At 40.9% G+C, this 25,320-nt stretch overlaps 1 protein-coding gene across 1 annotated transcript in view; it reads left to right on the forward strand.

Annotated features, from left to right (window-relative positions):
* fhit (fragile histidine triad diadenosine triphosphatase) overlaps positions 1–25,320 on the forward strand; it is a 99,492-nt gene that overhangs the window by 62,855 nt on the left and 11,317 nt on the right. The window contains exons 5-7 of the mRNA XM_058055087.1: positions 10,968–11,113; positions 14,680–14,709; positions 16,567–16,635. Coding sequence (XP_057911070.1) covers positions 10,968–11,113; positions 14,680–14,709; positions 16,567–16,635 — 245 coding nt within the window. The remainder of the gene's footprint in view (positions 1–10,967; positions 11,114–14,679; positions 14,710–16,566; positions 16,636–25,320) is intronic.

A 25,320-nucleotide genomic window follows, 5' to 3' on the forward strand; every position in this document is an offset into this window, starting at 1 on the left:
TGACTCGGGATGAGCCTAGTTCTAAATGAGTATCCTTTATGGATAATGCATTTTTTGAGTATGAAAGCAGTATATTTCGTCATTATGAACAGGTACTTTTACTTACTTGAAGAGAAACAAACTGAGCCATTGCCATGGTAGGTTCAGCTATCCAATTTGGTTCCAACGTTCAATCTCCGGTCAGCTGCCCTTCTTAGTGGCGTTGCATAATGTGCTTTGACTGTAGATAACGCCTTCTAACAGCACATTGTACAACCAGCACCTATCTCGTCTGCTTGGCCTGCAGATTCAGGCAGACTTTTATTTTTTGCAGTCGATGTATATTTGTCAAAAATTACAGATGCTCATGTCAGTTTTATGGGGCAAATATGGAGTAGGGCATGCATAATTTCAAGCTCTGCATCTGCTTCTAGTGTGATTATTTATCTTCCTCTTGTGTTTCACACAAGGCTATATTTCAATCATAAATAATGTACCCAGCCAAGTCCCAGAATAATTTGCCTTCTAATACACATTGTTGTGTATTTATAATAAAAAGCAGAGCAGCACATTGTCATGCCCTTCAGGTTCAGGTAAAGGCTCTCCGCATATCATAGATCAAATTGTCTGGGAGATTTTTCCTCCTCCACTTGCCACACTTTGTCAGTTAAGCCTGATTGATCATCCTCATCATTTTTGTATGATGTCCCTAATAGTACACACAGATAATATACATACATTGCACCAAAAAGTATATTTCAATTAATAACTAGATGTGTCTGAATTGCGTGTGAATGTGAAAAGCTGAAGTGAAACTGAAACACTTTGAAAAGGTACAAAAATCTAAATTTTGACGGAACACAGGAGTCGTTCGGAAGCTGAAGCTTGACTGAAATGCTGTGGAAATATGTTAAAACGTTGAATGAAAGTAGAAGTAAATTGTTACTTTGAGTTCAAACAAGGAATAGAATCATCTCTGCGTGTGGATCCAGGCAATCTTATCTAACTTTTACTAATTTGCCACAATCGGTGTAGCAGTAGGGCATTCCAAATATGTCTGTGATTTCACTGCTCTTTAAATTGTTGTTGGTATTATGTTTAATGTTGTGTAGTTGTTTTTATTTCATTTTATGTACATAAGTAAATGCACAGTGTGTATTAAAATACAACGTCTGTATTTACCTATCTGTTCTCTTCTATTATCTGACACCACATGTGATTAGCAAACACTTCAGTACGCCTGTAGGTTTTGAGCAAAATGTGGATACACTGTGGACAACATTCATTATTAAGGACATAGTGCAATCCAAAATCAAAGCTATTATTATTTAAAAAAGAAAAAGGTCAGGGTTTGCTGTCTTGTCCGTTCAACCATTGCTCCTAAATAGTTGATCGTGAAAGAGATAAATTAAATTACAGTGACCAATGATGGTCTGGGGCTATTTCAGGACTTGGAAGACTTGCGGTGATAAATGGAAACATGAATTTTGCTGTCAACCAAAAAATCCTGAAGGAGAATGTCCATCCATTTGTTTGTTACCTCAAGCTGAACCCAACTTCTGAAACACCATCAAGTCCACATGTGAATAGCTGAAGAAGAACAAAATGAAGACTCCTAATCAAATCCTGACCCCAATCCTATTGAGATGCTGTGGCAGGACCTTTAAAAGGTGCTTCATGCTGCCAAACCTTCCAATGTGGCTGGAGTAAAAACAATTCTACAAAGATGAGTGGGACAAAATTCCTCCACAGCGCTGTAGGAGACTTAGTTATCACAAACGCTTGATTGCAGTTGTTGCTGCTAAGGGTGGCCCAACCAGTTATTAGCTTTAGGGGGGAATCACTTTTTCTACACTTGTTCTTATTGCTATAATTTCATGATTAATTAAAAAAAACTCCTTATTATGCTTTTTCCGCTTTTTGTATTTTATTAATGTAGTTAGAATGTTGTATTAGTTCAGATAATGAGGTTTGCACATTTCAAAGTGAGCCCTGAAAAAAGTTTGGGATGGCTCAAAACGCTCAGGGGGCTATTCTTTTGTGATGTCACAGATGCCACAGGCTTCTAATGGGCGTGGCACAATACAGTCTCTGCCCTCCCCCAAGCTTTGCTTCCCCCGCCCTTCCCTAAGCTTTACGAGGCAAGCTCAGGCAGAAGTTATTGGAGCAAGAGAAAGTTATTTTCATCTGTCAACACCATTTCACACAGGACTGTTTTCGTGAACATGAAAGTGAATTATCCGCCAAAGTCTTGCTGAAGCCAGAAGCAGCGTGCTTTTGCCGGAAAAGGTGCATTAATGTCGGACACGCTGTGCGTCCACGCAATGCCTTCACGTCCGGCTTCTGAGCTCCATGGCACCAGCCGTGTTTATGACAAAAGTGTGTCCAACAATGAGTGCTCCTTGGACAGGCGAGGTTGGAGGCAAGCTCACATTTCTGGCTTCTCCTGAGCTCCACCACACCAGCTGTGCCTACGTTACCACTCTGAGTTCATACACAGTAATGCTAGGAGTCCACTGGGATGGCGCCAGTTGGTCCCAGTTCGTGGAATTAATGTTCGCTCAGCATCTTGCCATGTTGCAGTTATTCGGCGCCACAGCGAGCCACTACACACCAATCACATCTTTGGCGTGAACTGGCACCAACTGGTGCCGGCCCAGTAGACTCCTAGCATCATTGGCGCACCTTGGCTCGTGCCATTACATTCCAGTGGATTCTAATAGGCGGATTTCCAATAGGAAACTACATTTTTGCCGCCGTTACGGGCCACCACGACCCAGTTGGGAGGCAGTTTGAGCCGCTGCATGCCAGTAGGCATCGAATTGGCGCCACAACAAATTGCATTGGTACGAAGTGGCACTAGCTGGCGCCGCCCCAGCGGACTCATAGCATCATTGGCGCAACTTGGCTCGCGCCATTACATTCCAGTGGATTCCTATAGGCGGATTGTTGTGACATTTGGTTCCACTTGGTGGACACTTGCATCAAGCAATTGGCGCAACAAAGATTTTAAACATTTTGAAATTTTCTTGCCACCAAACTCAATTTTTGTCGCTGTCACTGACTCAACCACTGTGCCGCCCACTTTGTTGGTTATGTTCAATAAAATACAGTTTTAACAAAATATAGATATTCAAATTTTCAATAATAATTTGCGTCTGGGGCGGCACGGCGGTCGAGTGGTTAGCGCGCAGACCTCACAGCTAGGACACCAGGGTTCAATTCCACCCTCGGCCATCTCTGTGTGGAGTTTGCATGTTCTCCCCGTGCATGCGTGGGTTTTCTCCGGGTACTCCGGTTTCCTCCCACATTCCAAAAACATGCTAGGTTAATTGGCGACTCCAAATTGTCCATAGGTATGAATGTGAGTGTGAATGGTTGTTTGTCTATATGTGCCCTGTGATTGGCTGGCGACCAGTCCAGGGTGTACCTCCTCTCGCCCGAAGACAGCTGGGATAGGCTCCAGCACCCCCACGACCCTCGTGAGGAAAAGCGGTAGAAAATGAATGAATGAATTTGCGTCTGCGTCCAGACTTGAGGGCAGTCTGTAGTTTCTGTGGGGTTTTTTTTTTTCAGAAAAAGGAAGCTTGCCGCTGTTAGTATCTTAGTGAAGTTGTGATGGGATTTGAATTTAAGCTTCTCTCAAATGAAGGTGCCTCAACACAAGGAGGATTCAGGTTGTTTTGCAACTGTTCTGCCCTTGATATTCTCACATTGTGGCTCTTTTTAGATAATTGCTGCCAGCCAGGTTGTAAAGAGAGGCCCAATCTTCTCAAACAATAACTCTCTGATTTCGAAGACTTGAGTCTGGTTCAGAGGCACAATGCCTGTCAAATCTCAATAGGCTACAGTGTAATGAAATTCTGATTCAACCTCTTTTTTTCTTTGTGACGGCAGGAATGATGTGTGTTTTAAGCTGCAAGCGTTTGAGTGAGATGACATGTTTGAGCTTCAGGCACACTCCCAATGAGTGTGAGTCTTTGTTCCTCTGAAAGGAACATGACGGGGAACACTTATTCTCCTGGCATTCTCTCCATCATTCCTGTCAGCATTAAGTGCTACGTGATAGCTGACTTTGGTACAACCAAAGTTCTCCAATGGGTAGAGGCAGCATTGATATTGCTATGTGTGATGCATTCAATTCAATTTTCAGAGTCGTCACTTTCTGTCACTGAGTGATTGCTGATTTACCCAAACATCCAGTTACAACTTCTTATCCACATGCACACACCGGGTTGCAAATCAGCACAAAGAACATGAAGGTGTCAAGCATTCATTCATTCATTTTCTACCGCTTTTCCTCACGAGGGTCGCGGGGGTGCTGGAGCCTATCCCAGCTGTCTTTGGGCGAGAGGCGGGGTACACCCTGGACTGGTCGCCAGCCAATCACAGGGCACATATAGACAAACAACCATTCACACTCACATTCATACCTATGGACAATTTGGAGTGGCCAATTAACCTATCATGTTTTTGGAATGTGGGAGGAAACCGGAGTACCCGGAGAAAACCCACGCATGCACGGGGAGAACATGCAAACTCCACAAAGAAATGGCCGAGGGTGGAATTGAACCTTGGTCTCCTAGCTGTGAGGTCTGCGCGCTAACCACTCATCCGCCGTGCCGCCCCGGCGTCAAGCATATTTCAGCCAAATAAGCCGCATCATTCTCGGATCTTGATGAAGATGAAGATGTCTTGGCTAGATTGACTCACTTTGACTCTCTTTTTGTTGAGTGTCTGAGGTGCTTCCAGACATTTGAATTGTGAGACTTGTTTAATTAGAGTGTTGCCATGGAGATGGTTTTGATGATGGTGAAGTCGTACCTCTGCGCAGAACAGACACAACCCGGCAGCCACCAAGTACCAGGGCCAAACTCTTGAAATGTTAAGCCAGATCTTTTGCCTGGAATTTCCTTGCTGTTTTTTCATCGAATGAAGATGTTTTCTATTTTCCAGCTTCAGTTTGAGCAAGGGGGGGCTGCACGGCGGTCGAGTGGTTAGCGCGCAGACTTCACAGGTAGGGGACCCTGAGATCAATCCTACCATCTGTGTGGAGTTTGCATTGTTTAATTGGTGACTCCAAATTGTCCATAGGTATGAATGTGAGTGTGAATGGTTGTTTGTCTATATGTGCCCTGTGATTGGCTGGCCACCAGTCCAGGGTGTACCCCGCCTCTCGCCCGAAGACAGCTGGGATAGGCTCCAGCACCCCCGCGACCCTCGTGAGGAAAAGCGGTAGAAAATGAATGAATGAATGAGTTTGAGCAAAGGGGGGCTGCACGGCGGTCGAGTGGTTAGCGCACAGACTTCACAGCAAGGGGACTCGAGATCAATCCCACCCTCTGTGTGGAGTTTGCATTGTTTAATTGGTGACTCCAAATTGTCCATCGGTACGAATGTGAGTGTGAATGGTTGTTTGTCTGTATGTGGTCTGTGATTGGCTGGCCACCAGTCCAGTCCAGGGTGTAGTCCGAAGACAGCTGGGATAGCCCCCCCGTGACCCTTGAGAGGATAAGCAGGTGAAAATGAATGAATGAATGAGTTTCAGCAAGCACACTCAGCTGGGACAGCCTATCCTTCACAAAAACGAGAATGATGGAAGGCAGGGTTGCTGTCCTCCAACTGTTTGGCTTCAGGTTTTTGCAGCAGATGTTGCAGGATTAATCGACACACCACGTTGACATGGACCTGTTCACTTTGTAACCAAAATGGAGGGTGCCCAAAAGTAGGTCTATGAAAAGATCAAACCATCCATCCATGCGCTCCATCAACAAAGATAACTACAAGTCATTCAATCCTGTAATCTAAATGAACAAATTTTGGGTTGAAAAAAGAATTAAAAAATAACATTTATGAATAAAGATATGCCTTTCTAATTTTAGTGTTTACCATTCATTCATTATTTCATTACCGCTTATCCTCACAAGGGTCGCGGGGGTGAGCTGAAGCCTATCCCAGCTGTCTTCAGGCGTGAGGCGGGGTACACACAGGGCACATATAGACAAACAACCATTCACACTCACATTCATACCTATGGACAATTTGGAGTCGCCAATTAACCTAGCATGTTTTTGGAATGTGGGAGGAAACCGAAGTACCCGGAGAAAACCCACGCATGCACGGGGAGAACATGCAAACTCCATACAGAGATGGGTGGAATCGAACCCGGGTCTCCTAGCTGTGTAGCCTGTGCTCTAACCACTCGACTGCCTTGCAGCCCGTGTTTACGATTGATAAAGTAAAATTTCCGTGAATTAAATTTAGTTTTGTTGTCCAGGAAAAACACCTAAAATAAAGAGAATCTTTTGTACTCATCTAAAAAAAGATAGAAGTTTAAATCTCCCTGACGTGCAACTCTTTATCAGATTGATATTGGTTGAATTATTAATAACAGAAATAAAGCTCCATGGGAAATACTCAAAACATTCAATTGCAAACAGTTAGTTTCCAGAATGCTTTTGTTTAAATAATAAAATTAAATCTGATAATTTTGTTACCAGGCGGCACGGCGGTCGAGTGGTTAGCGTGCAGACCTCACAGCTAGGAGACCAGGGTTCAATTCCACCCTCGGCCATCTCTGTGTGGAGTTTGCATGTTCTCCCCGTGCATGCGTGGGTTTTCTCCGGGTACTCCGGTTTCCTCCCACATTCCAAAAACATGCTAGGTTAATTGGCGACTCCAAATTGTCCATAGGTATGAATGTGAGTGTGAATGGTTGTTTGTCTATATGTGCCCTGTGATTGGCTGGCGACCAGCCCAGGGTGTACCCCGCCTCTCGCCCGAAGACAGCTGGGATAGGCTCCAGCACCCCCGCGACCCTTGTGAGGAAAAAGCGGTAGAAAATGAATGAATGAATGAATTTTGTTACCAAATAGTACCTTTGAAAAAAAGATTATTTTAGCACAAGCAATAGGGACTTCTTTACATAATAACCCATCAATGAAAATACCAAATACAACAGTGGCATTACATTGTTAGCTGATGTTATAACCTCAAGTAATATCTGCTCATTTAAAGACCACCCTAGTGAGGATAATTGGCATAGAAAATTGTTGGAAGAATATGTTTCAAGGCTGTAAAAAAAAAACATATTGCTTCTGTTGTTGTATTTTTCTCCTTCCATAATGTCGCCCTCCAGCTGCTACTCCTTCTTCCTTGTCTGCCTTTCGGGTGCAACCGCAGGTGCCTTTGACGGTGCAGAACGTTTTTGTCGACATTGTGGGTGTTGTCAGGAATACAGCTTAAAAACACGCAGCACTTTCAGCGTCACACTGCTAGCGATCGAACTGGAAGTCCCATTTTTGGCACCCATTTCAGAAAAATGACCCTGAAGGGTTCCTTTTTTCTTTAGAAGAATATGCATTTTTTTGTACATTAATAAAACAAAAATCAATTCATTTTATATTCCGATACATTTTGACAGTTTGGACACCACTGACAGTATTTTCTGAAAATATTATTTATTAATGAGAGGACATGATCCACTGTGTGGGTTTGCTTAGTCATTGAACTCCCTGAAAGAAACACTTGTCTTACGTAGTTGTTGTGCACATACAGTAGATCACAGCCCTATGATTGTGATAAATGCTTTTGCTCTTTTCTTTGTCTTTGTGTGAGGAATGTATAGCGCTCATGTGGCCGGTGCTGCTTGGTTTTCCAGGCCATGCTGGCCGATGGAGGCCATTCTAGGGCAGCTGCAATCAGGCAGAAAGAGCCAATTGTTGCAGCGGCAGTGATGGATCTCTTTGTTTTGACCATGGAGGGTTTTGAACTGACAAGACAAAGGGCATTTTTATTCATTTGAGATCCGGCTGCCTTCATCATTGCCTGTTACTTTGTGAGTGTGTAACACATCTACACAGAGTGCACTCTCTTATATATTGGTGAAGTGAACAAAAGTTTAAAGTTACTTGGGTTTGAAAGCAGTGGATGGAATGTGGGCACATTTATCACAAGGTAGCTCGACTATCATATTTCTTTATCATTAGAGAAAACTTGTAATGATTACTAATTACAATTTTTTAGATCCTATTTGTTGCAAGCATGTAAACTGCACAAAGAAATGGTCAATGGTGGAGATGAGCGAGTACACCACTACCTGAGCGAGTATCTGTTCACCCATCTAAATCATTCATTCATTCATTTTCTACCACTTGTCCTCATAAGGGTCGCAGGGGTGCTGGAGCCTATCCCAGCTGTCTTCAGGCAAGAGGCGGGGTACACCCTGGACTGGTGGCCTGCCAATCACAGGGCACATATAGACAAACAACCATTCACACTCACATTCATACCTATGGACAATTCGGAGTCGCCAATTAACCTAGCATGTTTTTGGAACATGCAAAACAAGCCCCCATCTAAATCATCTGTATCGTATAGTGGACGGCGTATGAACCAGGTGGGTATGGTTTAATCGGAAATGGGTGGGGCTGAAATCTGTACATTATTTTAAGTCTGAAATTGACATGGATTAATAAGAAGTGTATTATTTATTATTCAGCTATATGTGTACTGTGTATGTGTGTAAGTGATCCTTGAGACTTCATTATTATTATTATTTTGTGCTGTGTGAAGTTGGTAATTCATGCAAACATGGCAAACAGGGAAATAATCTGTCGGCCTTGTTGACTGTATTTTTCTCAAAAGCACCGCATTCAAGCAGCCGAAGCAAGCAGATGAAAAAAAACACACCATGTAAATTATGAAACAAGTATGATTACAAGGTAAATACTTCAATGTATTTAGAGGGGTGTAATATCGTAGCACTCTGAAGTCAGCCATACATACAGATGCTTGATGCCGTTACCACTGTCTGTGTACTGCTAACTGAAAATCAACAAAATTCTTGTATTGTAGGTAGCATGCCTGTTTTATGATGACTTCATGGAATAAAACAAAAACACATTTCAAAGAAAAAATGCGGTCATGCTACTCCAATTGTGCCGCGCATGTTACAGAATAAGTTTATCAAGTAACTTTAGATATAAACCAAAATAGAGGCGAGCTGAAGAAAACCTGGTAAAGTGGAGGCATTGTGATAAACGGCAAGTGAATGAGGCACCGCTGAGCTCCTCTGTGGCTGCCGCTAAAGGGCACTTATGATGGTTTTTCCAATTCGGACCTATAAATGTTCTTAGAATGTTGGATTCTCGTGTTAAATGATGGCAAAGTGAGCCCTGAAACAAGTTTGGAATACCTCTGAACGCTCGGTTTCAGAGAGTTTTTTTTTATAACTAGGAGCTTAGTCCAGGACCGCAATGATCTGCGGTCCAGGAAAGGATTTTCCACTTTTGCATTCTTTAGTGTTAACCTTTGTATTTCTTCTGTTTAGTGTAGTGCTTTGCTTGGGGAATATGCATACTGTTCACATTTCCATCTAGTTTGCATGGGCGTTATGAAGTCTACTTCATCATTTATTGTGTGAACAGCCCACTGGCTCACACATTTCTGGGTCTGCGAGATGAGCATGACAAGGGTCAGGAAAATATGTTATTTTCAGGCTAATGTGAAGTCATTGTCATAGTTGAAAAATGACACCAGGGCATTGGGAAATGTAATGGATTGGGGGTGTGTGGGGGGGTGTAACAGATGTTTTTCCTCAAAGAAATGATTACATTTGCAATGTAAAACCAATCTACAATGCCTTGTTCTTATTACATGCACTGTAACCCTGAAAATGAATCACAAAAACACTAAAATAACTATTGTAACAGATAATAGTCTGATTTGATCAAATACCCCACTTGGAAAAGGACATTTCCTGGCTCTTCATTCTCATTGTCAACGCCCAAAACAGCTGTCTGGAGATTCAAGGAAGAGATTGTCTCTGGAAAAGTCCCATGGAAATCTCTCCTTCTGCAAACGCTATAATGGTGGGGACAGAATTGACCATATCGGTCTTTGAAGGGGGGTCAAATGTATTTGCACGCAACAAAAAGAACTTATTCAGTGATGCGGCCAATTTATGTAATTCTTCTAACGGCCGCCAGGGGCTCTCGAGTAGAAAAGGTAAGATTAAGACCGGTGGAGTATATGCGTCGAGGAAGACTGCAACTTCTTGTCTTGTGCATACATTAAATTAGCGTGAACATACCCTCATCATGGAAAATGCAAAAAGAAAGGCATATGACGCAGCTTTCAAGCTAAAAGCAATCGAGCTGTCCGATAAAGAAGGGAAACAGAGCCGCTGCACGTAAACTTGGCATAAACGAAGCGATGGTGAGACGCTGGAAACGGCAGCGGGGAGAACTGGGGTAATTTAAAAAGACGAAAAAAGCTTTAAAAAGGTAATAAAAGGTGGCTGTGTTGCTAGCGTGTTGTTACCGTTTTACTGCCACATCACAGGCACCGTTTGTGAAAAAAGTTATATTATTATTATTGTTAAGTTATATTATTAAAACTTTGAAAACTCTCTCTGTGTACCGTCTTTGTTTGTAAATATGTTTACATGTTTTAATGTCAATTGTGTATGTACAAAATCGGTTTTCCTCTAAAAATATAGTGGGAGAGGCTTATAATCAGGTGTGCTCTATAGTCCGGAAATTACGGTAATAATGCATATACATGGCAGTGTTTGAGGCTGCATCTTGTTCTATAGTAATGAGGGGTGTAATTTTAGATATTAGATATGCAGTATGAAAAAGCAGCTGCGTATGGGCTGTTATGAGGTATTATACTAATTTGCTCAGTCACATGTAGCAAAAAGCTAAGATGTGAATCAGAATCAGAAAAGGGTTTATTGCCATGTATGATCAAACACATACTAGGAATTTGTTTTGGTATAGTAGGTGCAGACACATCTATTAAAAAAGAATGAAAAATACAAAATATGAAAAATACAAAATATACAGAATAACAGTATAAATATATGTACACAGTCTGTTTTTTGTTTGTTATTCCGGAAGTGCAGTCTGATTGTTTTGTTAATAATACAATTGTAATGACTTTTCTGTACTGCCAACATCCTTAACACACCTTTTTTTCAAAAGATGTCCTTGTTTGCCCTTTGAGACAAGTGGAGCGTTTTCGCGATCTCGGTCCAGATGAAGTTTCAGATCTCTTCAGCACCACCCAGAGGGTGGCTAACCTGGTTGAGAAGCACTTCAATGCCACCTCCCTCACTATCGCCATCCAGGTAAAAAAGACAAACACACCAGAACACACAAGAATACGTTCACTTATCATCATTTATTCAGTCATTTTTTTCCATGCTCAACTACTTTTATTACACATTTATTCGCTGAGTCAAAATTCCCACTTTCCCCATAATTCCACACATACCTGTTAAACTTAATGAAGCTTACTACACCCCTGACTGAATTTAGTGGGTCATTGAGGCGACATATTTTAGTTTTGAATCTACCCCATTGAATGAAGCTATTAACATCCAGGCAGGTTCAAGAACAAACAAATGTCAATGAGTCTTGTGTTATTTTAAAAACATTAAAGTAATTAAGGGGCTGCACGGCGGTCGAGTGGTTAGCACACAGACCTCACAGCTAGGAGACCCGAGTTCAATTCCACCCGCGGCCATCTCTGTGTGGAGTTTGCATGTTCTCCCCGTGCATGCGTGGGTTTTTTCCGGGTACTCCGGTTTCCTCCCACATTCCAAAAACATGCTAGGTTAATTGGCGACTCCAAATTGTCCATAGGTATGAATGTGAGTGTGAATGGTTGTTTGTCTATATGTGCCCTGTGATTGGCTGGCGACCAGTCCAGGGTGTACCCCGTCTCTCGCCCGAAGACAGCTCTGGTAGGCTCCAGCACCCCCCGCGACCTTCATTAGGATAAGCGCTAGAAAATGAATGAATTAATTAAGTAATTAAAAATGCATTCATTGTATTTGTCAAATTTTATAGTGTGGTACAGTGGTAAAATGTAAGAACTCCAAAATTACAAGCCAATGATTTTGGACTTGACTTCGACATGCAAGTCTTTACTTTAGACTTCAGACAAAGGACTTGAGACTGACTTGAAAGTTGCAAAACACTGACTTATAGAGACAATAGGTAACTAGATTTTTAGACCCATGTCTTTTTGCTTGATTGACATTTTTAGGTCAATTGAAGCTATTAATACATACAAATGTATAGATTCCTGTCCTGTCATTTACCTTTCTGTTGAATAAATACAGTAAAAAATTGGCATATTTCACACATAGTAATTAATCATGATTAATCAATTTGAAATGATTTATTGATTAATCATTTGACAGCCCTTTTTACACAATTTTATAACCAAATGTGACCCTCGAGTCAAAAGGTTTACATTAAGGTGTACTGTATAATTTCTCACATTTCAATAAAAGGCCAATTGTTCCATTTTGAATTAGGACCAGTTTCTCTCCTGTGATCCCACGTTTAAAAGAACAAAATTTTTCTGAAAGTTTTGAACACTGTGACCTCTTATTTCTGAAAAATCTACAGTAATACTGCCTTCATTGTATTTTCAGGAGAAAATCAAGCAATATGGCGATAATCGATGGTGATGGCGTCATCGTTTTCGAGCAAGCCTGAGCGATTTTACTATTTTCACTCGGGTACACTGACTAGAACGTTATAATCGATAAGCATTTTCACCAGTATCAGCTCATCTGTCATAGACTATAATAATGTGATAGAAGCCAAACACAGAGCTAACTCTGACGCCCACAAGACACCCAGACAGGCCCTCACCTTAGATTGAAGGGCCTATTCTGCATAACTGGTGATATATATGCTAATATGAAAATAGCAGCTCGCCTGCACTGCGGCCTCACAGAGAAAATTGTTTCACAGGTTAGGTGAGAGAACACAAAAAAAAAAACCCAAAGCAGCAAAGAGTAATCTTTACCTTGATATCATTTTCTTTGACTGAGGAGGTGATGAGAAGTGATGACAGAAGATTAATCATGACAGCTCGCCTGCTTTAGTCACCACATTAAGTAGAACTCTCTGCAGTAGTGGGATGAATAATAGCATACTGTTGGACTCCTACGACGTGTTCCTAAAAAAAAAAGGTGTTTTTCCACTGCATATGAATGTCTACATAGATGTTGTTGGTATGAAAATAATGAGCAGATTGGTGAACACTGGGGAAGCAAAGATTGCATTTCTTATTTGTCAAATGAAAGAAACCTGAATACAGACTTAAAATACCCTTTATAAATGTCCTGTTTCAGTGTAAAAAGTCAAAACATATAAAAACAACCTGTGATTATCACCTGTGCAAAGCCTGTTGTTAATAAAATAAATCATAGCAAAATTATAAAGCTATTAGTAGAAGATGGACAGGACATTTTACACACTATGGAAAAAAACACACAATAGAACCTTGGTTAGTGTGTTTTTTGGTTTACATTAAAAATGTATATAAACGTTTATATAATATAATGCATATCTTGTCATCATACTGTGTTCCTAATGTATTTTTATCACTAAACATTCCTGTTAGCAACCTAATAGCCTGCTAATAAAATAAATAATAATAAGACTCCAAATTGTCCATAGGTATGAATGTGAGTGTGAATGGTTGTTTGTCTATATGTGCCCTGTGATTGGCTGGCCACCAGTCCAGGGTGTACCCCGCCTTACGCCCGAAGACAGCTGGGATAGGCTCCAGCACCCCCGCGACCCTCGTGAGGAAAAGCGGTAGAAAATGAATGAATGAATGAATGAATAAAAAACCCGAACCACTTGCCTATGATGTCATCAGCGGGTGACATTGTAGTTCTTTGCTTGCTAGCACAGTTACGCCACAAGTCTGTGCTTTTCTTTTGATCTCAACTGCAAAACATGATAATAGGGGGCCAAGGAAAGTTGCAAGGGCCAGCATTTTGGTAAAAAAAAAAAAGGGGAAAAACACTTTCAACAACATTGAAATCAAGAAATAACTCATAGCGAAACAGGAAAGTGGTATCTCACTTCCACAGCATATCTTTGGCAACACATGAAGTAAAAGTAACCTTAAATGTTCATTTATCCTATTTATTCGTGTATTTATATATATTTATATACATTTAGAATTGTTTTCTGCATGTAAAATATATTTTTGGCTTTCTGGAAGGGATTAATTGGATTTATTTGATTTCTTATTGAAAAAATTTAGTATTTTTCGGTTCGAGTCCGACCTTGTGACAAGGATTAATGACACTAACAAAGCTTCCAATGTATATGAAAAGAGAAAATAGGCATATAGCATCATTATGATGTTGCCGGTGTTCAGCGGTGTGTTTATTTGAATCCTCCACCAAGACCTGCAACTCCATGATTTCAAAGCTCATTTTTCTCACTTTTTTTCTTTACGGCCACTCGCCTCTCCCAAATTCTCCATGGTGACAGCCGCTGCCACACGCACGGTCCTCATTACAATACAGCGCTCTGCACCGCTTTTCTGCCTGTTAAAAATTGTGTAAGCAATGTACGTATCTATATTAGATCACCTGCAATACGCCCACTAATTTAGGGCTCCTTATTTGTACTCGCACACAATTCTCATTATTTCATTGAAAGTCTTTAATTTGCCATCTTATTTGTCAAGTCAACATATTTTTATGCAAAATGTCTGATTAATAAACAAAATGTACTGACAAAAATCTTATTTTTTTGTAATTAGAGAGTAGCAAAGTGCTGCAGCTCATCTGAAATTAAAATCTCTGTAAATAATTCATGTAAATACAGTTTCCGCCTCTTTTCTAATTACCGCTTTCTGTGTTCCCACTAGGACGGCCCTGAAGCCGGACAAACTGTGAAGGTGAGAACTTAATAATTCAAGACTTGTTAATATGGCATGAGGTTTGCGCAACACTTATACACTATTAAATAATCATTGTATTTCATTTTCACTGCTAAACTCTTGGCATTGCTGAATTATTTAAAAATGTATTCAAACCCGTAAGACGCCATGGTGACCAGCGTGTCCAACACTGGAAATGTCTTCAGTTGTGTCCTTTACTGCTTTGTGCTGTTGTTGTTGTTGTTGTTATTGTTATGTATTTGACTCCAACATGGAGTCACCGCTCTTCTGGTCAGTGGTCATGTGACATGAATGAATCAGTTCAATTTTACGCTACTGGGGGGGTTCCAGCACAAAAGCCTGTGTGCAGTATATTACCCTTGAAGAAGTAGAACTAACACATGCTCTTTATTAGCATCCCTATATGTATTTCACCGGGGCGACTGACCTGTTTCCAAACAGACAACTTCCTTTGAATTATCGCATTGGAACATTACATATATGTATTCATTAGTCATATATTCATTAATATAATGACCAAGGCAGCCAAATTACCACTGTGGAGGGTACGCTTCACCTGCGCCAATAATAGACCGAGTCAGGACTGGTGATCTTTGTCACAAAATTTTCATTGCGCCAATCTGAAAATGTGGACACCTCCCCCTGATGCACCATGCCCATCTCGACGCATTACAGTCTACCATATTGGCTGCGCACAGTGGTGTCCTGGACGAAATGACCACTGCGTGGGGTGCGCCACACTCCGCCACCCTTTGCCACCCGGCACTGCGCCACAAAATTAGAGCCCAGACAGTCACGAACATTCGGAACCTTCCAGACAAGACAGACATCCAAGAACATCTGATAGTTGTCCAAGTCTACATATTATTGGGAATATTACAATCATGAAATTGAAGAGGTTTTCCATCTAAAACTTTCAATGTTTTCTTAAAGATAACTCAAATGTCAAAAAAGGTCTTACATGATTAAAATTTGACAAGTTAAATTAAATTGAATATTTAATTTATTCAATGTTAGGCGTGAGTCAAATACTACGGCCCGATACTTAAACTGGTCCACTACATCTGAACTTTCAACATTAACTAAAACAAATGCTTGTTGTTTATCAGCTTTATGTCATGAAAATAAACAGTTTTCTTGGACATGAACCATGGCTCCAGAAAGTATTGCAGCAGCTTCCTGTTTTGTTTTTGCATGAGCATACAACACTGTATCATCTGCGTATAATTGTATTTTAGTAGTTGAACACACATCTGGTAAGTGATGGACATCGAGACTGAATAAGATCGGACCTAGTATGGAGCCTTGTGGAACTCCACTTGACTATTTGACTATTTGTACGGCTTGCTTTTTATCTACTAGATATGACTGCATCCAGCCAAGGGCACTTCTTGAAAAGTTAAGGTGAATTAACTTTGAAAAAGCGCACCATGATGTCGTAATAAAATCATTTTAAAATAGCAAAAAAAAAAAAAAACGAAGGTTATAAATGAATTTGTATTGAATTGAGGGAAAGAGGAAGTCTACAGGCCTGACTCTTGATGTTCCTTGATGTTATATGTCTATATGGAGATGGAAAAAAACATGTTTTTTTAAATGGGATACATTATTTTTTTGTGTACATAGGTGGTACATTGTACATACTTTGTTGTGTATGTACTTTGTACATTCTACCTTGGAAATAAACAACTTTGTTGTTTGATCCATACATTTATACCTATATATATATTTATGTACATTTATATTTTCATTGAAAGTTAAAAAGTGGAGACTTTTTCCCTTGGACACCGACAGTTTAATGCAAGTCAGAGTAAATCCCTAAAGCATTTGTTTGTCTTATTTGTGTGCTTGCAGCATGTTCATGTCCATGTGCTGCCCAGGAAAGCAGGTGACTTTGAGGACAATGACAGTGTTTATCAGGAGGTAAGATTTCTGTTTTCTGCTTCAGCACGTCAATGGAAAGCCATATTTGATGTTGATATGGTGATATTGGCTAACGTAGCATGGTTGCTATTATGACTGTGAGTAGAATTACATGATGTGTATGGTTAGCGGTAATGTTTAGCTCGCACTGTTGAATTTTTGGAAAGACAAAAAAGGTGATGAAAAGTTTTATCGCAACATAGCTGAATGAAATAGCACTGCACTTTAAAGCACAGCTACTCTATTTTATGCAGCTTCATCAAATTAAAACTGCAAGCAATGATGAGCGGGCTCGAGCACCCCGGCGCCGCTCGGGGGTACGCGTGAGTCGGGGGTACCTGCGCGAACGGACGGGCGCGCGGAGTGTAGGATAAAAAACACGGTGCAAGGAAGATACGACACTTATAATTTTCTACCAGGAGGGGGCGACACCAGTGCCAAGGCGGGTACGTGGTCACGTCCTGTTTGACGCCCCAACCTGCCATAAAAAATTTTGAGACGATCCGACCATGCATTGGGAAGTTATGGCCGATATATATTTCTACCAGTTGGTGGCGCTATAGAGTCTATGTGCATCCATAGCCGCAAACCAGGGTTTGACCCAACCAACCAAAAAAAATTAGAAGCGATCCGACCATGCATAAGGAAGTTACGGCGGATATACATTTCCACCAGTTGGTGATGCTATAGAGTATATGTACATACTGGGTAACAAACCAGAGCCTGCCACCACCCACCAGAAAAAATTTTGGGCCGATCAGCTCATGTGGAAAGAAGTTACGGTTGATATACATTTCCACCAGTTGGTGGCGCTATAGAGTCTGTGTACATACACAGTCACAAACCAGGAGTTGACCCAACCAACCAAAAAAAAAATAGGAGACGATCCGACCATGCATCAGGAAGTTACGGCCGATATACATTCCCACCAGTTGGTGGCGCTATAGAGTCTATAAACACAAAGATTCACAGAGTGGAGGGTGACCCAAACTACAAAAAAAAAATTAGAGACGATTCGACCAATCATAAGGAAGTTACGGCACTGTCAGTGCTCGAGCCCTAATAAATGGCCACGCATGCTCCCACTTAAATGGCTGATCAGGCCTTGGCCGTGTCCAAGTGGTTTTCTACTGCACCCACTGCTCCCCCTCTTCAGCCCAAGCCATCTGCATGGTGGTTCTCTCTGGTTGGTAATGGCTCGTCTACTGTTGGCATCTGTTTTGATTTCCGGTGTGTTGTCGGCCTTGCAAATCCCCAAGAGCCACCCTTCACTGGTTGGCATCTCTTCCTGCAAACGTTCTTGCCGCCGCCATTATCTCCTCCTTAGGGGGCAGGTTAGCTCCAGCAAGACCAGTTGTCTTGTCGCCCTAGAGACCCAGATGACGTCCAGTCTCAATTTGGACTGGGTGATGTGTTTGAGAATTTTCAGCTGCCCTTCCAATCATCGCCCAGTCTCGGGTCATGGGGGGCAAACCAGCAGAACAGTTATTTTGTGTTTTGTGGCCTTTCTCCTTCTTTGACAAACTGAATGGCCTGGCAGTAGCTCGGGTGCATCGATTAACTTCGATCGCCTTGCTGATCAGCGATGGATGTTAAGACTTGACCGTGTCTTCTTCGACAGCGGCCCTTAAAGATGTGTTCTATTTTACCTTAGACCACCCGGATTAGGAATTTGATTGTCTGGAGGTTCCATTGCTTGATGTCTTAGATGACAGACCGCTCCATCGCATGCTCCCACTTCATCAAGGCACCTTGCTGCCTCACGGCCATTACTACTCTGATGGTTCGCTCTTTCATAACTGCAGCTCACACCTCCCAGCCGCACCATCCTTAGCCTCGCATTCACGCTGGCAGACTCGTACTGGGCTGATGTTATGCAGCCAAGTCCCACCCTGCCTTGCACCACAGGCTGGCCAGTTGACATTTTCATAATAAAACATAACTTTGTTTTTTGTATATATTCTGTGTGATGTTGCTCATTATAAACTGTAGCATGCTAATACTCCACATGCTACACTTGACAAGAGAGACAGGTTCATCAGCCACACTTTGTCTTATTTTGGTTGTTCTTTTTTTCATTTTTGATTCTCTTCATAAGGGAATATCCGATTCATAACTGTATTTTTGGATGATTTCCACATGCGAGAACTGCACATGTATTCACAATTTTTGCTGTGATTTTAGTATATGACTTCTAGATCCGAATACTCTTATTTGACCCCCCTATGACAACAATAACCATATGCGACATCATGTGAAACCAAGTACCGTATTTTCCGGACTATAAGTCGCTGTTCCTGCGACTTATACTCCAGAGCGACTTATAAATGAAAAAACTGTTATGTTAAAATAAACATAAAATAAACAATATAATAAACACTGGACACCTTTTCTGTTTATGTTTTGTGTAACTGAATAACTATTGTGTTAGCATATCTTACACCTATTTAGCCTGTTCTCTATTATTTTATTGTTAGAACTTGCCTTCCAAGAGGATGTAATGTTGGTTTTGGTCAAGTAGTCTGTAAAATAAATTACCCGCAAAAAATGCGATTTATACTCCAGTGCAACTTATGTATTTTTTTATTTTTCTACCTAATTGTGCATTTTTATGCATTGTGCGACTTATACACCGGAGCGACTTATAGTCCAGAAAATACAGTAATTGTACTCTACAAGTGTACTCTGTAGTGGTGTGCAGAGAAATGGTTACAAAATCAATATATTCATTAATTCAATATGTAGCATGCGGTAACAGTATATGATGAATAGATTCCTTCAAATGCATCCTCACCAAAGACACACACAAGCAAATGTCACTTTAAAGTTGAATGCTATTAAAAAGTACAACATGGAGGAATAAATCATTATGAGCATGAAAGAAACATACCAAAATAAATTGGAGGCAAATGTTAAATAAAAATTGCCGGATGCTGTTGTTTTTCACACCTTTACTGACATGATGCTGAAAGTATTAATAACACATAATGCAAACACAATTGTCTACTAATGAACTGATGCACCTGTGCTTCCTCCTAGCTTTAATTAAACATCTGAGAAATGAGTTTGAAGGAATATCAGACGGGCTATACAGCCCTAAGAATCTCCAAGCCAGTGGACCGCAACATTTTACTCGGAAAATAATGAGCATGCCTTTCAGGGTGCTTTTCAATTTCAGCGTGACATTTTGAATTTGTAACAAGAATCGGAAGCAAATGAATATCAATGACTGGCAAGCTTAAAATGAATATTCTAATAAGCATGGATTATTTTTTTTTTTTTTTGCTATATCCCCTCATAGTGTATGAAAGGAGAAATGAAATGTGCCATTCCACATCTCAAAAGCAAATAGTTTGTTTCCCATTTCCATACAGTTCTTTAGTGTGCATAAGTGACTCGTGTTGAATGCACTCATAGCTTATCCAAGTGTTCGAAAGCCCAGACTTACCATAAGATTTATTAATAACAACTATAAGAGGCAATAGAGAATGGTTCTCTTCACTGCTAAGAGTAGGAGAATTGCAGATTTGGCATTTTCACACCAAATAATTCAGTGCATCTTTTGTTCATGGGGGTTAACTGTTTCCAAACCCAACCACCATAATTGGATTTTCGCAAAGTAGGAATTCAATATTAACTCATTCAATCCCAGCCATTTTTCAGAAGTCATCCCTGTTGGCGCCCACCATTTTTCTTCAAGGCACACAGAATATTGGGTCCTTGGGCTATATACGTATGTATACAGTACATGGTATATACCAAAATAAAGATTACACTCTCATCTGTCATCAAAAAAAAGTTTGTTTCTACCTTTTTGTTTTACCTTCTTAAGTAATCAGCAGTAGAACATCAGCAAAATACCAGTTCTCAACAAAAAAGGGGGAAAAAAGACTTTGTGTGAAAAGATCAATTTCAGGCATAATTTTCACTTTTCATATGAATATAAATAAATAGTGTATATTTAGACTATTCATTCATTCATTCATATTTTACCGCTTATCCTCACGAGGGTCGCAGGGGTGCTGGAGCCTATCCCAGCTGTCTTCGGGCGAAAGGCGGGGTACACCCTGGACTGGTCGCCAGACAATCACAGGGCACATATATATTTAGACTATGTAAACCAAAAATTGTTGTTTATAAAATGTGTTTTGCATTAACAATGTCTTTTGAGTGTCTGGAACAGATTAGATTTACATTATTTTCTATAACAAAATTTGTTTTGGTTAGAGTCCATTTTGGTTTCAGTTGGACCTAATGACACTAACCAAGACATCGCTGTGAACTTATACAATATAATGATTATTATTATGGCAGACATGTTATATACAGTATATATTGACATAATGTACCTCCTCTTTAGACAACAGTAACCAGTCGTTACTAGATAGATTAGATAACTAGATAGCTTTGGATAACCTGAATACATACAAGCTTCCTCTTCATATTTTTCCTCCTCTCTCTCCCTCTTCAGTTTTTCTGTTTTGTGCCTGTGAGAGCTTCCTTTTCTGGCTCTCCAGCTTTTGCTCTCTGTCATCTGTTGACAACACCATTCAAATTAAAACACTTGCCCTATAGTGTGTATGTGTGTGTGTGTGTGTATCTTGAAAACCTGAGCTTGAAAAGCCTCTTTTATGGTTGCATCTCCTGTTTGGGAACACTTGGTTGTATGTAAAAGGACAAGTGGATAAGATGAAAGCAGTGTGCCGCCATTGTTCAGTAGAGATGGGGAATGGGACGACAAGGTGGAAGGGTGCTGTATGGGGGAAAAATTGGGACAATTCCAAGGGTCCAAATAGTTAATTATTAAATAGAAAAAAGGTGGTTCCAACTTTTTTTTTTCAGGGGGCAGCACCCCTGGATGGAACTATTAATAATACGCCCCAACCAATAAGAGACTTTACTACAAATATTTTCCCTCTTTTTGCTGTTTTTTGGTTCCATTTGATTTCTACAATGTGTTTACAAAAAAACAAGCATTCATTTTCTACCGATTATCCTCACGAGTCTTCGGGCGTGAGGCGGGGTACAACCTGGACTGGTGGCCAGCCAATCACTGGGCACATATAGACAAACAACCATTCACACTCACATTCATACCTGTGGACAATTTGGAGTCACCAATTAACCTAGCATGTTTTTGGAATGTGGGAGGAAACCGGAGTACCCGGAGACGGCAAGCTCCACACAGAGATGGCCGAGGGTGGAATCGAACTAGGGTCTCCTATCTGTGAGGCCTGCATGCAGACCACTCCTCCACTGTGCAGCCAAAAACAAGCATTCGTTCATTCATTCATTCATTTTCTACCGCTTTTTCCTCACGAGGGTCGCGGGGACGGCAAGCTCCACACAGAGATGGCCGAGGGTGGAATTGAACTCGGGTCTCCTATCTGTGAGGCCTGCATGCGAACCACTCATCCACTGTGCAGCCAAAAACAAGCATATTTGTCAAAAATCCTATCACTGTGGCAGTGGGCACTTGGCTTAGAGCACCGACTGCCAGGCAGGAAAGTCCATGTTCTTATTGAGCAATGATTCAGGGTATGACAGCAAAGTCACAAGCAATACGCCGTTGATCGCTGAAATGAGTAAAAATGGGACTCCGGAATGCTGTCGCACCATCATTATGAATATATATAAATAATAAATCAGAGGGCTGACTGCCTCTTTGTGGTAAAGGATCAAAATCAGAAACTAAACACCCTTGTGATAATCCGTCTCTGTTTGTCTTCCTCTGCTATGTCATTTTCTCTTTGACCAGATGGCACATTTGATATTCTTTCCAGTGTCACCTTGCTGAGAACGCTGTCTCTGCGAGTCATACTCACTTTGCTCGTCTTGTTTGTGTCTTTGTTTTTCTCCTCTGCCTGCTTTTATTTTAGTCCTTCCGAGCACCGTGCTTGTCACCACTCATAAAAGGCACTTGAAACCAGAATGTGTGTTGATCCGCTTTTGTAAAAATAGCTACACTTTAGAATACTGTAAGGTGAAAGTGCCAATGAGTAAAGTTCTGCTATCTGGCATAAATTGGCACTTCCAGCAGTCCATTATCTCCGCCACTTACACATGCACATGTGTAGCTTGCCATTAAAAATGTACACAGGTAAGTGTCTGTAATTAAATTAACAAAGCTGTTTTTTTGTTTTAAGAGGACGCCTGAGTACCTGCAACAAATGCATACAATCACAGGGAATAGAGAAAACCCAGAAGGGAGCCGTGGTAGCACCGTGGTAGATATCCACCACAGACGTGTGTACAGTACAGCCGGTGCACACCGAAAAGGCAGTTCAGATGAACACCAAACAAACAAAGATTGAATGCGTTGTACATTGTTACAAGTACATTGTTACATGTACTGTATACGTCAGTGATTTTCAACCACTGTGCCGCAGCACACTAGTGTACCTTGAGAAACCGTCAGGTGTGCCGTGAGGAATTATCCAATATCACTTTGTATAATTAACATTTATTAATCATCATTTGCAAATATTATGCCAATAGCCATTATGTCAATAGTATACATGGACCCAAATATTCCAATTGCATTTGGTTTATTTGCTCAAACGGAAAGAATTGAACAGGGATGGAATATTCCTTTAACCAATCCGATTGAGGTATCTTGTACCCGCTCAAACGGAAAGTTGTCAGGGTGCGTTCTTCTTCGTGGTGTTTTTCTTCTTCTGTTGTTTATTGGCGGTTGGCAAGCAGCTTTCGTGTGCATTAGCGCTATCTGTGAAACAGAATCTAAACCCTTCTATACTTTATTCACAAGTGCAGTTTTATTAAAAAAGAAAATATATATCTATATAAAATATGTCCTGAGTTTAATTATAAAATATTAGCAAGATTGAATTTGATCTTTTCCTGTTTAAATTTATCCCGGGTGCGTTCTTTCAGCGCATGCTCAAATATGACGTAATACGCAGATCCAGACGTTCTTCACTTTTAAAAATGGAGGCCAGCAATCGGCACTGGACTAAGCAAAGTTTGTTTTTGATTCAAACTAAATTTCAAGACTGGACAGACGAAAAACTGGCAATACGGAGTTATTCCAACAAGTGAAAGAAAAACTTGGGGAAGTCGGTATCACGTGATGTTGATGTTTATGTTTTACTGGGCATGCCCTATTGATTATTCTGGTTGATTTTCACGGCGCATGTAGACAAGAGATTGGAATATTCCTCTCTATGGATACCATTGTTTCCCGATAGGGAGTGTCTGTGGTGTAAGGACTGGCAGAGCAATGTAATATTGGTCCGTGTGGCAACACCTACCTTGTTCCTCCGATAGACTTATTGATGCTTGTGTGAGGTTGTGGGGACATTTTGTAACATTTTTGGTTAGTGATATGCCACAAGAGAAAACGTGCCGTGGCTCAAAAAAGTTGAAAAACACTGGTATACGTTACTTTTTTAACATTTGCAGAAAAAGCACTGTTGGCTGGCACGTTATCAATTTGGGAATGTGGGGCTTGTTGACAAAGCAGTTCATTGAGCATCTGATGTAACACATAATACATGTTGTTTGACTGGTAGGGATTGACACTGACATACAGTATTTATGCAGATACTGCAAGATAGTGAGTTTGCGATGGTCCCTGAAATTTGCCATGAAAAAACCCATACAATTATTCTAAGATTCGTAGAAAATATGTAGTAGAATAAATGCACCACCAAATGTGAAAACAATGTATTTCATTCACGGTGACCTTGCGGTTAGCATGTTGGCTTCATTTTTTTTTTTTTTTCATTTTTTTGTGGTATCTTGTGGTAATAATAATGTGAACGCAGGATGCTCCCAGCATTGTTTTGGATCATGCTTGGATCACACACCCAACACCAAATGTACACAATGCTACAGCATCATAGAAGAAAAACTCACATGAGAATTTCTCACAAAATAGTCCATTTTTTATGCATCAACAGATGGTTCCATCCTTGCCAAGAAAGAAGAAATCAAGGAAGCTAATATTGTGAAAGGAGTAAAGCTGTTAACAAACCCGAGATCACAAAGGAAAGATGTTAAGAAGTTGTTGTTTGTGTGATACCCTCCTGTCGGCCCCCCATGTTCTCTCTTGCCACACGTCGCCCTTTTTTGTCAACAAGAATCTTCAGTTAAGGTAAAAGTGATGTGAAATGTTCATTTATCCATACATACATACCTCATTTATAATAAGAAAAATGATAATATATTTTATTTTTATAGTGCTTTTCAAGGTTAAATAAAGCTAAATAAGAGCAGGAAAAGCACATTAAAATACAGTGAATGGGGCAATGAATTCCAGAGAGTGGGAATAGCGATGGAGAAGGCTCTGTCTCTTCAGGTTTGAAGCTTGGTACTGCAGGGAAGTGCCAGGAGGTTGGAGTCTGAGGAGCGAGGGGGACGCGAGGGATTGTGTGGATGGAGCAGGTGTGTGAGGTATGGGGGGGTCAAACTGTGGAGAGCTTTGAAGGTAATGAGAAGGACTTTGAAATGAACACGTTGGGGGACAGGTTTTGAAGGACGGGGGTAATGTGTTCACGAGAGCGGGTGGAGGTGAGAAGGCGGGCAGCAGAGTTGTGAATATATTGTAGTCTGTTGAGGGTTTTGGATGGTGATTTTAAGAAGAGCTGTTTCAGTGCTGCGTTTGGGACGGAAACTGGACCGGAAGGATTCAAACAGGCTGTGGAGTTGAGGTGAGTTTGTAGT

This window comes from Doryrhamphus excisus, chromosome 18, assembly GCF_030265055.1.
Source record: "Doryrhamphus excisus isolate RoL2022-K1 chromosome 18, RoL_Dexc_1.0, whole genome shotgun sequence".
Taxonomy (NCBI): Eukaryota; Metazoa; Chordata; class Actinopteri; order Syngnathiformes; family Syngnathidae; genus Doryrhamphus; species Doryrhamphus excisus.